We start from the raw sequence: 11,729 nt of genomic DNA, 5'->3' as shown, positions 1-11,729 counted from the left end.
GGGTACGTACAACAGTGCATGGGACGACGGCCCATACGATCGAGGATGACCTAACATCCCGAAACGTCGAATATGGGTAAGACCCACGGGTCGAAGGCACACTCCTAGCAAGCAAAAATCAGATCTCATGAAGGACCCCTGCACGATTTCAAAGGAGATCCCAGGAACGGTACGTACCAGCAAGCGGTTGCGGACCGAGAATGCAAAGCCAGGGCTGGACGCCCCCTGCTATGCCGGCGAGCGTTGCGTGGCGATTGACTGGCCGGTATGCTTTGCATATGCACATATTTCGCCTCCACGGCGGCTGGCGATGATTGACTCATAGATTCAGGTTATATCCATCAGTTTTTTGAAGAAATTGGAGGGGGGACGGCGGATGGAGCGGAGGCAAGCCATGTGCGCCACAATATGACCTACCTACCTGGTGCTAGCGTCCCAGCAGCGGGTGCTAGTATGACTCTAAGACCTCTCGGGCGGTAAATAGGATATCGTGCAGCGCGTGTGTTACCGTTTATGAATGTGCATACGCCTGCCGCGCATGCCCATCGTTACATATCCTAATCTCGAAGCTGAGTGCGCATCAGGTAGTGGGTTCACGATCCCGTAGCACTGGTAGCATGGTATGTACCCGGGCACAAAGCGGGACATCCCAGCGGCGGATGGCCTGGACAGCGGGTAGGACAGGAAGTACCAACAAATTGGAACGTACCGCCCCGGCGAGGCCTCCAAAGGACGACTTTCGCGCAGGGAGATTCCGCCTTACTAGGGTCTGCCAAAGGGGTGGCTGAGGTGATGATCGAGCGTTCTTCGGGAGAGGCGCCAGACCGCAGCTTCCCATGCACATGAGCCCGAGGATATCTGCCCCGCCTCCCCGTGCGCGATCTCACACACACACCCGCCTCTCCCTTCCGCCCTCCTTCCTCCTCGACCACTACGTCCCGACTCCAGCCTTGGTCGCCATCCGCAGCGCGCGGGAGAGGTGCTCTCGCAGGCGGGACTATTCGCGCTCAAGCTGCCCTCCTCGGAGTGACGTGACCGCCAACTGCGGCTCTCCCCCCATCCGTCCAGCACCGCGTTCGGGCTCTGCTTACGGTGGCAAATCCATCATTATCGCGTTCCCGACACGCCCGAGAGTTGCGTCGGCGCCCCGTAGTCACCAGTACCCAACCCGCCACCATCGGTCTTTGGCTTGGCCTAATCTGAACGCCGGGTCCGCCTCTATCTGAACTTCGGGTGCGTCATCCGTCGTACGTTCACTGCATACCTCCTGCTCATTCGCCTTCATACTTCATAGCAGTAGCACCCCCACGTCCTGCTGCGTCGACCCCCTCTTGTCGGATCAATCACCCAGTGCCCCAATCGCCACCATGAACCCTTCGCGCTCCTCCTCGCTCTCCCTCCCGGCTCTCTCCCACCCCGCCGACCCGCGTTCGCTCCTCCCCCCGCAACCACAACCGCCCTCCCGGCGCGGCTCCGAGGCGATGCTCTCCGACGGCCTCCCCTCGCCACCCATCTCGCCCGGCCACAGCGACAACGAGGACGACTCGGACCTTGACGACGGCGCGATCGTCGTCGACGCAGAGCCACGTTACAGCGGTCCGGAACGCACGATCCCCGCTCACATCCACGAGCCTCGCCCAGCCTCGTCGGACGACAGTCCCGTGCACCGCCCCGTGTCCGTGCGTAAATACGGGCGGGAGCACGCGGACGCGGACGTGCGCATGGACGGTGAAGACGAAGACGCACCGGCACCTAAGCCACCGCTGCGCTACCTCGAGCACGAGCAGTCGCGCCTCTCGAAACCCGGCGTGCTTAAGCTCACCGACTTTGAGGTCAAGGGCACCTTGGGTATGTCGTTTCCCACACCATGGCGAGTAAGCTGACCCGCGTGTATGCTCCAGGGACGGGCACCTTCGGCCGCGTTCTCCTCGTCCGGCACCGCGGCGGCGTCCCCGGCGCGCAAAACTACTTCGCGCTCAAGGTGCTCCGCAAAACGGAGATCGTCCGGCTCCGACAGGTCGACCACGTCAAGAACGAGCGCTACATCCTCTCCCGCGTCCGACACCCGTTCGTCGTCGACCTCTACGCCACCTTTCAGGACAGCCTGAACATCTACATGCTGCTCTCCTACGTCCCCGGCGGTGAGCTCTTCACCCACCTCCGGCGCGCGCAGCGCTTCACGCCCGACGTTGCCCGCTTCTACCTCGCCACCATCGCGCTCGCGCTCAAGTACCTCCACTCCTTCAACGTCGTCTACCGCGACCTCAAGCCGGAGAACCTCCTCCTCGACGCGCGCGGCTACGTCCGCCTCACCGACTTTGGCTTCGCCAAGATCGTCGACGACCGCACCTGGACGCTCTGCGGCACCCCCGAGTACCTCGCGCCGGAGATCATCCAGTCGGACGGGCACGGCAAGGCCGCGGACTGGTGGGCGGCGGGCGTGCTCGCGTACGAGATGATGGTCGGCTACCCGCCCTTCTTCGACGAGACCGCCTACGGCATCTACGACAAGATCCTCCGCGGCCGCGTCCACTTCCCGCGCGAGATGGACCCGCTCACGCGCGAGTTCGTCCGCGCGCTGCTCGAGCCGGACAAGTCGAAGAGGTTGGGAAACCTCAACGGCGAGGCGCAGGACGTGCTCGACCACGCCTGGTTCCGCGGCGTCGACTGGGACGCGCTCGAGCGCCGCGAGATCCGCGCGCCGATCATCCCGCACACGTCCGGCGTCGAGGACACGCGCCACTTCCTCCACCTGCCGTACCCGCCCGCGGACGAGATACCGGGCCTGGTCCGCGACGACGACGTCGTCTCCCTCGACGCCGCCTCCTGCTTTGCCGACTTTGCCTGAGGGCGAAAATGGTTTCGAGCCGCCCTGCAGCCTGCAAAAAGAAAAAAACCCCTCGGCTGTCTCACAACAAAGCACACCGGTTCAATCCCGATCTTCCCCCTTTCCGAATTTTTTTTCTCTGTCGCAAATACCCCCGAGCGGTCCCTCCCGGCTCGATTTCGTACTCGATATCCGTCAACACTCAGTGCTCACTGTATCCATTTCCCGTCGCGTCTCGTCTCCGACCCCCCAGCCGGCCCGTCCGAGCTCGGGCCCTAATCACTCGTTCCAACTCTCTCTCCCCCTTCGTCCTTTACTCCTCTATCGGCGGTCGAATTTGCCGCCAGCCCGACGCGCCTACGTACGTGCGTCGGCGCATCCTTTAATCGCTCCCATCTTTCTCTCCAACCACAATGCCCCAAAGAGCCGATATCTCGGTCGACCGTAGATTCCGGACTGCATTATCCCCACTACATTGTATCCATTGGTTTTCCCCGGCTCCGAAGCTGCTTACGTATCGCCACTACCCTCGTTGTATGAAATATATTATCGTGGCTGCTGTTTTTCTGAATAAAGCTTGTCGAGTTGACACGGTTCATTGCCAATGCAGCGCCGGCAAAGACATGAGAACAGCCCTATGTCTCTTCTACATCCCAGACTAGCACCGAATGGTCGTCACCACCCGAAGCAATGCGTTTGCCATCGGGCGAGAAGGCCACCCCGAAAACCGTGCCCGAATGCCGGTCATTCCACCAGCGCAATCTTTACGCCGTTCAACGCGCACTCGCACAGCGCCAGTCCGCGATAATGACGCCCGCTATGCAGTCTCTTCCTACCAGCGCCGTGCAACTTCAGAACCAGGACCCCTCTGGCACGCGTGGATTATCGGATGCTGACTACGAGATGCCACCCCTGGCGGAAGTCGAGGATGAAGATGACGATACGGAATCAGACGAAAACCACTCACCTACGAGGAAGCCACCAAGCGGCCAGATGCAGTCAATTGGAAGGCAGCATGTGCGGAAGAGCTCGCATCGTTTGTCAAACTCAACGTCTATGGTCTCGTCGAACGCCCGCACAACCGCCAGGTCATCAAGTCGAAGTGGGTTTTCACCTACAAGCGTGGACCTGATGGGGAAGTTATTCGATACAAGGCCCGGTTCGTTAGCAAAGGGCTTCTCGCAAATCGAGGGAGTTGATTACGACGAAACTTTCGCGCCTGTAGTCAAGTTTTCAACCCTCCGCGCTCTCCTCGCTCTCGCCACTGAACTCAATCTTGAGATACACCGAATCGACGTCAAGACAGCGTTCCTTCACGGTCACCTCACCAAAGAGATATCCATTGAGGCTCCAGCTGGTTTCTCAGACAAACACGGCAAGGTATGGCTCCTCAAAAAGTCCCTCTATGGACTCAAGCAGGCCAGCCGCGAGTGGTATAACCATCTCCGCTCTGAATTCGAGGCCGAAGGCTTCACCTGCTCTGAAGCCAACCACAGTGTTTTCTGGAAGCGAGACGGTGACATCTTACTCATCGTCGCGGTCTACATCGACGATATGCTCATATTCGGCAACAACATCGCTGCCATCCTAGAATTCAAGTCATCTGTCAAATGGGAGATAACCGACGCTGGATCGGGCGACGGTTATTGGGTCCTCAACATGGAGGTGAAACGGGACCCCGCGCGGCGCATGATCACTTTGTCGCAGCATCGCTACATCGAAGATCTGCTCGCCCGCCACGAACTTGCGGAATGTCATCCAGTCGGCACTCCGATGGCCGTCAACATCAAACTTTCGCACCTGTTGGAAGCGGAAGTCAACGCGCACGAGTACTAGTCCATGCTCAGCGGTCTGATGTGGGTGATGCTTGGTAGCCGTCCGGATCTTGCAATCGGACATGGGAAGCTACTGTGCAGTTGTCGCGCTACGTCATGTTTTTACCCTTAATTGTATACATCACGTTCGTTCGTCTCTGGCTATATCGTAAAATATTCGGTGATCGTGTATGTATCTACTGTTTTTGTGGTGATAAAAGTGGCATAGAAAAGAAAAAGGGAGTCGGACCCGGCACCTTAATCCCACGTGGTATGTGGCGCGCCACGGCTACACCGTGTGTCGCGAACCGATTCCATGAATTATCACTTCTCTCTACCAAACGTCGTCGCCCGCCTGTCACCACTGTCGCACCATATCTCTCTCTGCCATCTGTCGGCGCTCGTATCGGAAGCTACGCCGACCGCGCTGCCTCGAGTAAATCCGGCCAACAACCTCATGCCGCACGGTCACATGGATACTCAGGATCCTCCGTCGTCAGACACCACCACCCCGCCTCTCGAGATTCCACATAGGACGCCGAAGGTTCCTCCATCTCAACCTGCTACCCCACCGCGGTCAGCGGACGCGCCGGGTCAATCACTGAAAGCTACGCCATCCAACAATGGCACTTCGAAAGAATCGCAAGGCCAATCGGCGCATTCGAAGCAAAGTCTCGTATCGACTCTGAGTTTGTAAAATCGCTCACCGTTGACGGATCTCGATAGACTGACGGACATCGGACGAGGGGTATCGAGCGACCTCCTCCATCACGCACAGTGCTCGCTCGAGAGCATGTTGGATTACTTCTTCGGCATCGTCGGGAATCCACCAGAAGCAGGTCAACCGTCCCCGATGGACCAGTGTCGCGAATGGGCGTCCGAGATAGCCAAGGATAAAAATATCAAGGGCCTCGTCGACGATTTGTGAGCATTCGCGAGCCGCCTTCTTTGCGTCTCCCGTGATGACCTGCGCACAGCAAACATGTTCTCGGCGGCGGATCGGAGTACGACATGTACAGGCCGTATATAGAGCTCGGAAACGGCGTCCTCGAACGATTACGCGAGATGCCCCCGGCCTTGGCCCAGCATCTACAGCCGCTTTCTGGCCTGGACATACTCTTCGTCTGCCACGACTTGAAGACGATCGTTGGAGATCGCGGTCAGGTTCACAGATCGTATCGGAAGCCCGACGTGGTGGTCATCACCTGGAGAGGTATACTGTCGCAGGGAAGGCAGGCCAAGGATTGGAAGCAGGCCAAGGATTGGATCACGCATTCATGGGACGACGGTGACAACCTCAAGATCAGTGTCGTTTGGGATGAAGTGCTGACCGTGAACGAGCTGAAGAAAACCAAATTCGACGACAAGACCAGGTCGGATGTCCAAAACTACAAACCCGGTCAATCCGTACCGTTCGCGGCCCCTGCGGAGTTGGGCCCTCTGACTCACAAAGTCCCTCCTTTGGCGCCGTCGTTGCCTTCTTCGGGTGGGTTCGACGACTCCACAGGACTCCTGCTTGACTGACGACCAGCAACAGGCCAGAAGCGCAAGTGGTCCGCAGTCGACGGCGGTATCGAGGCCAAAGGTTCTACGCCTGGCAGAGCCGTCGATCCGCCCCCCGCAGAAAGCGCCGGGCAATCTGGGGGCGAGAACGACCGGCAACCGCCCATGGTTCAATTGGCCGTGTACGCGTCTGAGATGCTGTCCGTGCGAGGGCTCATTCGCACGCACGCGATCGGGGCGGTCGTACAAGGCACGTTTTCCGTCATTCGTGGACGCCGAAGGAGACGCTCATCTCCCCATAGATCATTGGGTCTGGCTTTGGTACTTCGACAGCTCAGGCGCCATCCAGTCGCAAGGCTTCAGCATCGTCGCGCACACCCCCATCTATATCCTTCTGCTCATGATGTACCAGCGATTTGACCTTACCCATTGGGGCATACCTCCCGAGGTCAATTCGAGGGCTCAACGTGACCTCGCCGAGCACACCGTCGTTCCGAAGTCAGAAATGGCACCTAAGGTGGATCACGGTCGCAACACCCGAAGCCGGGCCGTCCAAGCGCTGGATTTCTTCACGGTCACGGCGCGCAAATTCGGCGACGAGGGCGACGAAAAGGTCATGAGGGTCTATCCTTCGCGTCGGGTTTTCGCCTCGGATCGAGCGGTGTTGAAGGGTCGTCGAACCACGGTCGTCGAAGCGGAGGATCCGGACGCCGAGGGCGTCGCCTACGTCGCCAAGTGGTCGTTTCCCCAAACGCAAAGACCAAGCGAGGTGGACGTGGTGAGGAAGGCGTACGAGATCGGCCAGGACAACCCGGAGGTCGTGAAACATCTACCGACGGTGGTCGCGTATCGGGATTACCACGAGTTTTCTACGGACCGGATCCGTTCGAGGTTGCGCCGATGCCCGCAGGGCGGGCAGGAGGGGGAAGCGCTGTCGGATGATTCCGCGCATGGGGCTCCGCGCGTGTTGCGCGTCGTCTTCGAGAAGAGGCTGAAGCCCATACAATATCTCACCGGCAAACAGCTCCTGAAGGCCCTGTGGCAAATCATGAAATGTGAGGAAGTTTCGTGACGTCGGTGGCTTCGTCCTTCTGATATCAAACAGGTCACCACCTGCTGTGGCAGGGTGACTCCTCTCATGCGATCGAACACGGGGACATCAGTCTAAATAATCTAGCCGTGGATCCGGACACTCTCGGCGGCGTCCTTCGGGACTTTGACCTCTCTCGGATCCGCGACAAGAACGAGGAGTCTGCACCGCAGGGCACGGAGAGGACAGGGACAGTGCCTTTCATGGCACTGGAACTACTCTGCGACGAATATTGGGAAGGGAAGATCGAGCGTCTTTACCGTCACGACGTGGAGTCATTCGCTTGGGTCATCATATACCTCGGCTTTACCAACGACGAGACACTCGAAACCCTACCGGCGGTCGACTGGTACACGGCTGATTACGAGGATTGCCGCGGCAAGAAGCTAAAATTCTTGTCATCATGGAAGACGGTGACAGACGTCGCGCACATTGTGTACGGATCGCGACAGCCGTGGCTTTTGGCGATGGACCTCGCGTTATGGACCTCTGCCGTGTCTTACGAGGCGTCGCGGGACATCCTGACGAGGCACCGTAGGACAACAACGGTAATAGCTAGCAAATCCCGGGAAGACATAGAGGCGGACCGAGCGCGAGAAAACACGGAGTTGTTGAACGTATTCGCAGAGCGCTTCATGCAAAACCTGGACTTGCCGGAGAAAGCATTCAATGAGTGGTTGAAGGCACCTGCCGACGACGCCTGCAGGCGGCTTCACCAGGACCGAGAAGCTAAGCAGCTACGGGGCATGAAGAAGTAGGGAAGCAGAGGGGACTACTTTCCTTTCGCGCACGGTTACACTCCGACGTAGTCGACGTATACCGTTCACCACCGCGTTTCAATGAGAATTCGTAATATCGGACGGCTCGGAGAGTTTAGAGCTGGCAGGATGGGACGTGAGAGTTATCGAAATTGAGAAACGAGTTCGACGCGGATGACTGGACTTCTGCCTAGATGCCTTTCCCAAAATAGGATCCCGCTGACCGCAAGCGCAAGCGGAGAACCCCGCCCAAACAAGCGCGTCTATCCCTTCTTCCAGAAAGAGTACTATGGATGTACCATCAATGCAATTTCGATTGATGGTTCAAAATTATCAATTCTTTGCTAATCTACCCAGAAACTAGATCGTGTTGGTAGTCAAAAAGCGAGCACCGAGCGAAGCTCGGTGCGCCATCTTGGGCTCGAGGGAGGAACTTTGAAACTCCGACGCGTGTCGCGCCTCTCTCCCTCAGAACCCACTAGCAGCTAGAGACAGCGAGTAGTAGCTTCAGCGTATCATCGACTCGACACTAGCCATCATGCCTCCGTGGGCCCCGCGGGACAACCCCTTCAACAAACCCCACTATCGGCTCAACCGGGCAGCGCTGGTCGAACTGGCGGAAGCCCTCGGCGTCGACCCCGGAGGGAACGTCCACGACCTCAAGGCACGGACGAAGCAAGCCTTGCTCGACCGCAAGGACGAACTCATCGATCACCCGTCGTTCACCGCCCTTTACACAGACAGGGAGAAGAACGAATACCTCCAAGGTCGCGTCCAGGACACAGAAGACGAGGACTCGGAATGGCAAGGCTTAGCCGACACCCAAGAGCAAAGCCTCCCGTCCGTGTCCACGCGCTCTCACTCGCGGACTCCTAGCCAACGTACGAGCTCGCAAAGGCTGCAGACACGCTCGGAGAGCAGGGGGAGAGAATCACTTCGCCCGGCGCGGGCGCGGGCAGAGACACAACCGCTCCCTCCCCCGACATCATCAGGTGAGCAATACACCTCACTGAGTTCTTTAACATGCCTCCTTCCTTGCTTTCCCGGCCTCCTCGCCGGATGTAAATTATCACCTTGCTCGCGTCTTGCTACACGCCTCCATATTCTTGCTACGGCTCGAGCCATACATTCTTGCTAGCCCCTTCCTTGGCACACACCTGCTACCGGTCCTGTGGACTCACAGAAAACCTAGGGCGTCAGAGCACCAACCGCGAATTCGGGTCGGAGTCGCCTAGCCCGGAGCCGGATGAGCTGGAGGACCCGGGCGACCAACCCCGCCCAGGGCGCGGGGCCGCACGACACCCTCGTCTTTCGTCCACGGCACCCAGGGCGGCCCCCCGTCAACAGGCCCGTCACGTCGACGAGTTCCCGACTGTACACGCATCCCCAACCCCGTTATCATCGCGAGGCCGTCCGGCACGCGTCGCCGGGGTTGTAGCAGACGTCAACTACTACGTCATCCCTCAGCAGATTTGCGACATCTTCGAGAGGGGACACAGGAGGCACGTACCGCTGCATCACCTCACGGACGCCGCCTGCATGGCTCAAGGCATCGACACGAACGCGAACCTGGTGAATCTGTGGCAGATAGAATCCGGGGGCCTAGTCCCAGTCCAGCAACCGCTCTCGCCGGAAGGCGAGATGCAGCTTTCGTTCGCCGAGTGGCTCCAAGCGTGGCAACGTTACCTCCAGTTGTTCGAAGAGTACCTCCCTCACGAATACCTGGACTGGCACACCCATCACGAGAACATTCGCTTGCGCCGCGGCGTCAGCAGCGAAAACGTCTGGCCGGTCTGGCTCGCGTACGACATCGAAATTCGCAGACGCCGGCTCAATACCCCCATCGATCCACGCGAACACCATCGCGCGATCTGGGACGACCTCTATATCGCTCACCTCGGGAGGCGAGTACTCCAGCCGCAACCGCAACAGGCCCAGCTCGCGCTGGCCAACCGCAGGCGGGAGCCCGCAGGAGCATCGTCGGCCTCACGGGGATCGCGGAACCCGGTCTCGACAAGACGCCGAGTTTCCGACCAGAACGGCAGTTCCTTTCGGAGCTGCTTTCTCTGCGGACGCTTCTCCCACCGCACGAAGGAGTGCTTCGCGAAGACTCTTGCCAACGGGAGTCCCATGTTCATCGCGAGGACGCAAGACGGGGGCTACGCCGACAAGTCCGGTAAGAGGTACTGCTTCCACTTTAACATGCAGAGGGGCTGCTCGGCCACAGGCACCTGCGCACATGGAGAGCACCGCTGCACCCTCTGCGGAGACGCCCACTCCGCAAGCCTCTGTTTCATCGCTAGCACTAGCCGTGACGACCCCGTTCAAACCAAATGAATGGGAGTCGCTGCTTGACTCGCTCGGTTTGTTAGATACCTTCTCGGACGTCCCCTTAGGCATGCGGATCGGATTCGATATGGGCATTCCGTCCCCTGTACATATCACTTACACGCCACCTAATCATAAATCCTCACTGTCGAACGTGGAAGCAATCGACTCGTATATTCACAAAGAACGCGCAGCTCGTCGCTACACAGGCCCCTTCGACCGCGAGAGGCTCGAGACGCTGATCGGCCCATTCCGTACCTCCCCCTTAGGCGCGGTACCAAAGGCCGGGACCGCCGAATTGCGGATGATACAAGATTTCTCGTACCCACGCAACGATCCCGCCATCGCATCGGTGAACGCCGCTATCGACTCCGACTCGTTCCCATGCGAGTGGGGCACCTTTTCGGAGATGGCAGTTCTCGTCATGGATGCCCCGCCGGGCACGCAGGTGGCCACACTCGACGTTGATTCCGCCTTTCGCTGCATCCCCATCCGCCCGGACCAGCAACCACACTTCGTGGTCCAGTGGCGAGATCAATTCTGGATCGACTCGTGCGCGCCCTTCGGACCGGCAAGTTCTCCAGGGGTATGGGGCAGGGTCGCTGACTGCATGGCAGCAGTATATTTGAAAACCGGTGTCGACGCCCTCAAGAAGTGGGTAGACGACTTCGCATTCGTCCGCTACCCCATCCGCGCGAGCGAAGGCCGACCTCCGGAATTCGCATATAGCTTAGTCGAGGTACACCGGCTGGCGGAGCGGCTGGGCTGGCCGTGGAAGCCGTCGAAGACCAAGGATTTCGCGCCAACCTTCCGCTACCTCGGCTTCGACTGGGACCTCGAGCGCAAATGGGTCTCGGTCCCCGAAGACAAACGGGCTCGATACGTCATCAAGCTCGATCCGTGGGTCGCCGGAAGCACCTTCACACAGCGTGAAGCCGAGCGGGTCATGGGGACCCTCGTCCATTGCAGCCTGGCCATTCCGGACGGGCGCTCTAAACTCGTAGCCATATCAAAGTTCTCGTCCTCATTCCCACTGGCCGCCTCGGCCTTCTCGCGGCGGACGCCGAACAGCCAAGTCCTAGGCGACATCGAATTCTGGAGGACCACCCTGAAGGCGGGCCCCTGCGGGAGTTCGCTGCAGCGCCCACCAGAGATCACCGAGTGTGACTTCTGGGTAGACGCCTCCACGTCGTGGGGTGTCGGCGTCGTCCTGAACAGCGAATGGGACGCCTGGAAGCTCGCGCCCGGCTGGCGCTCGGAAGCGCGGAAGATCGGCTGGGCCGAGATGGTCGCAATAGAATTCGGTCTACGCCTAGCCCTGCTGAGAGGCTGGAGCGGCCTCCACGTGATCATTCGCTCCGACAACCAGAGCGTGATTGGTGCACTGGAGGCCGGGAAGTCTAGGAATC

The 11,729-nt window shown here is 59.2% G+C and overlaps 2 protein-coding genes across 2 annotated transcripts; both read left to right on the top strand.

The window, feature by feature from the left end:
- The first annotated feature begins 591 nt into the window (after positions 1 to 591).
- PUNSTDRAFT_144259 (kinase-like protein) lies at positions 592 to 3,315 on the top strand. The gene is made up of 3 exons (XM_007384733.1): positions 592 to 1,233; positions 1,295 to 1,848; positions 1,902 to 3,315. Exons 2-3 carry the CDS (start codon positions 1,368 to 1,370, stop codon positions 2,846 to 2,848), a joined length of 1,428 nt encoding a protein of 475 aa, XP_007384795.1. The 5' UTR covers positions 592 to 1,233; positions 1,295 to 1,367; the 3' UTR covers positions 2,849 to 3,315.
- A 1,893-nt stretch (positions 3,316 to 5,208) lies between these two features.
- PUNSTDRAFT_53086 (uncharacterized protein) lies at positions 5,209 to 8,093 on the top strand. Its single transcript, XM_007384732.1, has 5 exons — positions 5,209 to 5,565; positions 5,619 to 6,127; positions 6,179 to 6,394; positions 6,447 to 7,199; positions 7,250 to 8,093. Exons 3-5 carry the CDS (start codon positions 6,310 to 6,312, stop codon positions 7,990 to 7,992), a joined length of 1,581 nt encoding a protein of 526 aa, XP_007384794.1. The 5' UTR covers positions 5,209 to 5,565; positions 5,619 to 6,127; positions 6,179 to 6,309; the 3' UTR covers positions 7,993 to 8,093.
- Positions 8,094 to 11,729: the final 3,636 nt, after the last annotated feature.

Source organism: Punctularia strigosozonata (assembly GCF_000264995.1).
Source record: "Punctularia strigosozonata HHB-11173 SS5 unplaced genomic scaffold PUNSTscaffold_8, whole genome shotgun sequence".
NCBI classification, from domain to species: domain Eukaryota; kingdom Fungi; phylum Basidiomycota; class Agaricomycetes; order Corticiales; family Punctulariaceae; genus Punctularia; species Punctularia strigosozonata.
The sequence above is the reverse complement of the archived record's forward strand: the minus strand, read 5'-3'. Positions and strand labels throughout refer to the sequence as shown.

Bases quoted from the DNA above. Each gene is read 5' to 3' on its own strand.
- PUNSTDRAFT_144259 (XM_007384733.1), top strand. From the start codon at position 1,368: ATGAACCCTTCGCGCTCCTCCTCGCTCTCCCTCCCGGCTCTCTCCCAC. The intron at 1,849-1,901 runs GTATGTCGTTTC...TGTATGCTCCAG, and splicing joins TGAGGTCAAGGGCACCTTGG to GGACGGGCACCTTCGGCCGC.
- PUNSTDRAFT_53086 (XM_007384732.1), top strand. From the start codon at position 6,310: ATGGTTCAATTGGCCGTGTACGCGTCTGAGATGCTGTCCGTGCGAGGG. The intron at 6,395-6,446 runs GCACGTTTTCCG...ATCTCCCCATAG, and splicing joins GATCGGGGCGGTCGTACAAG to ATCATTGGGTCTGGCTTTGG. The intron at 7,200-7,249 runs GTGAGGAAGTTT...GATATCAAACAG, and splicing joins CCTGTGGCAAATCATGAAAT to GTCACCACCTGCTGTGGCAG.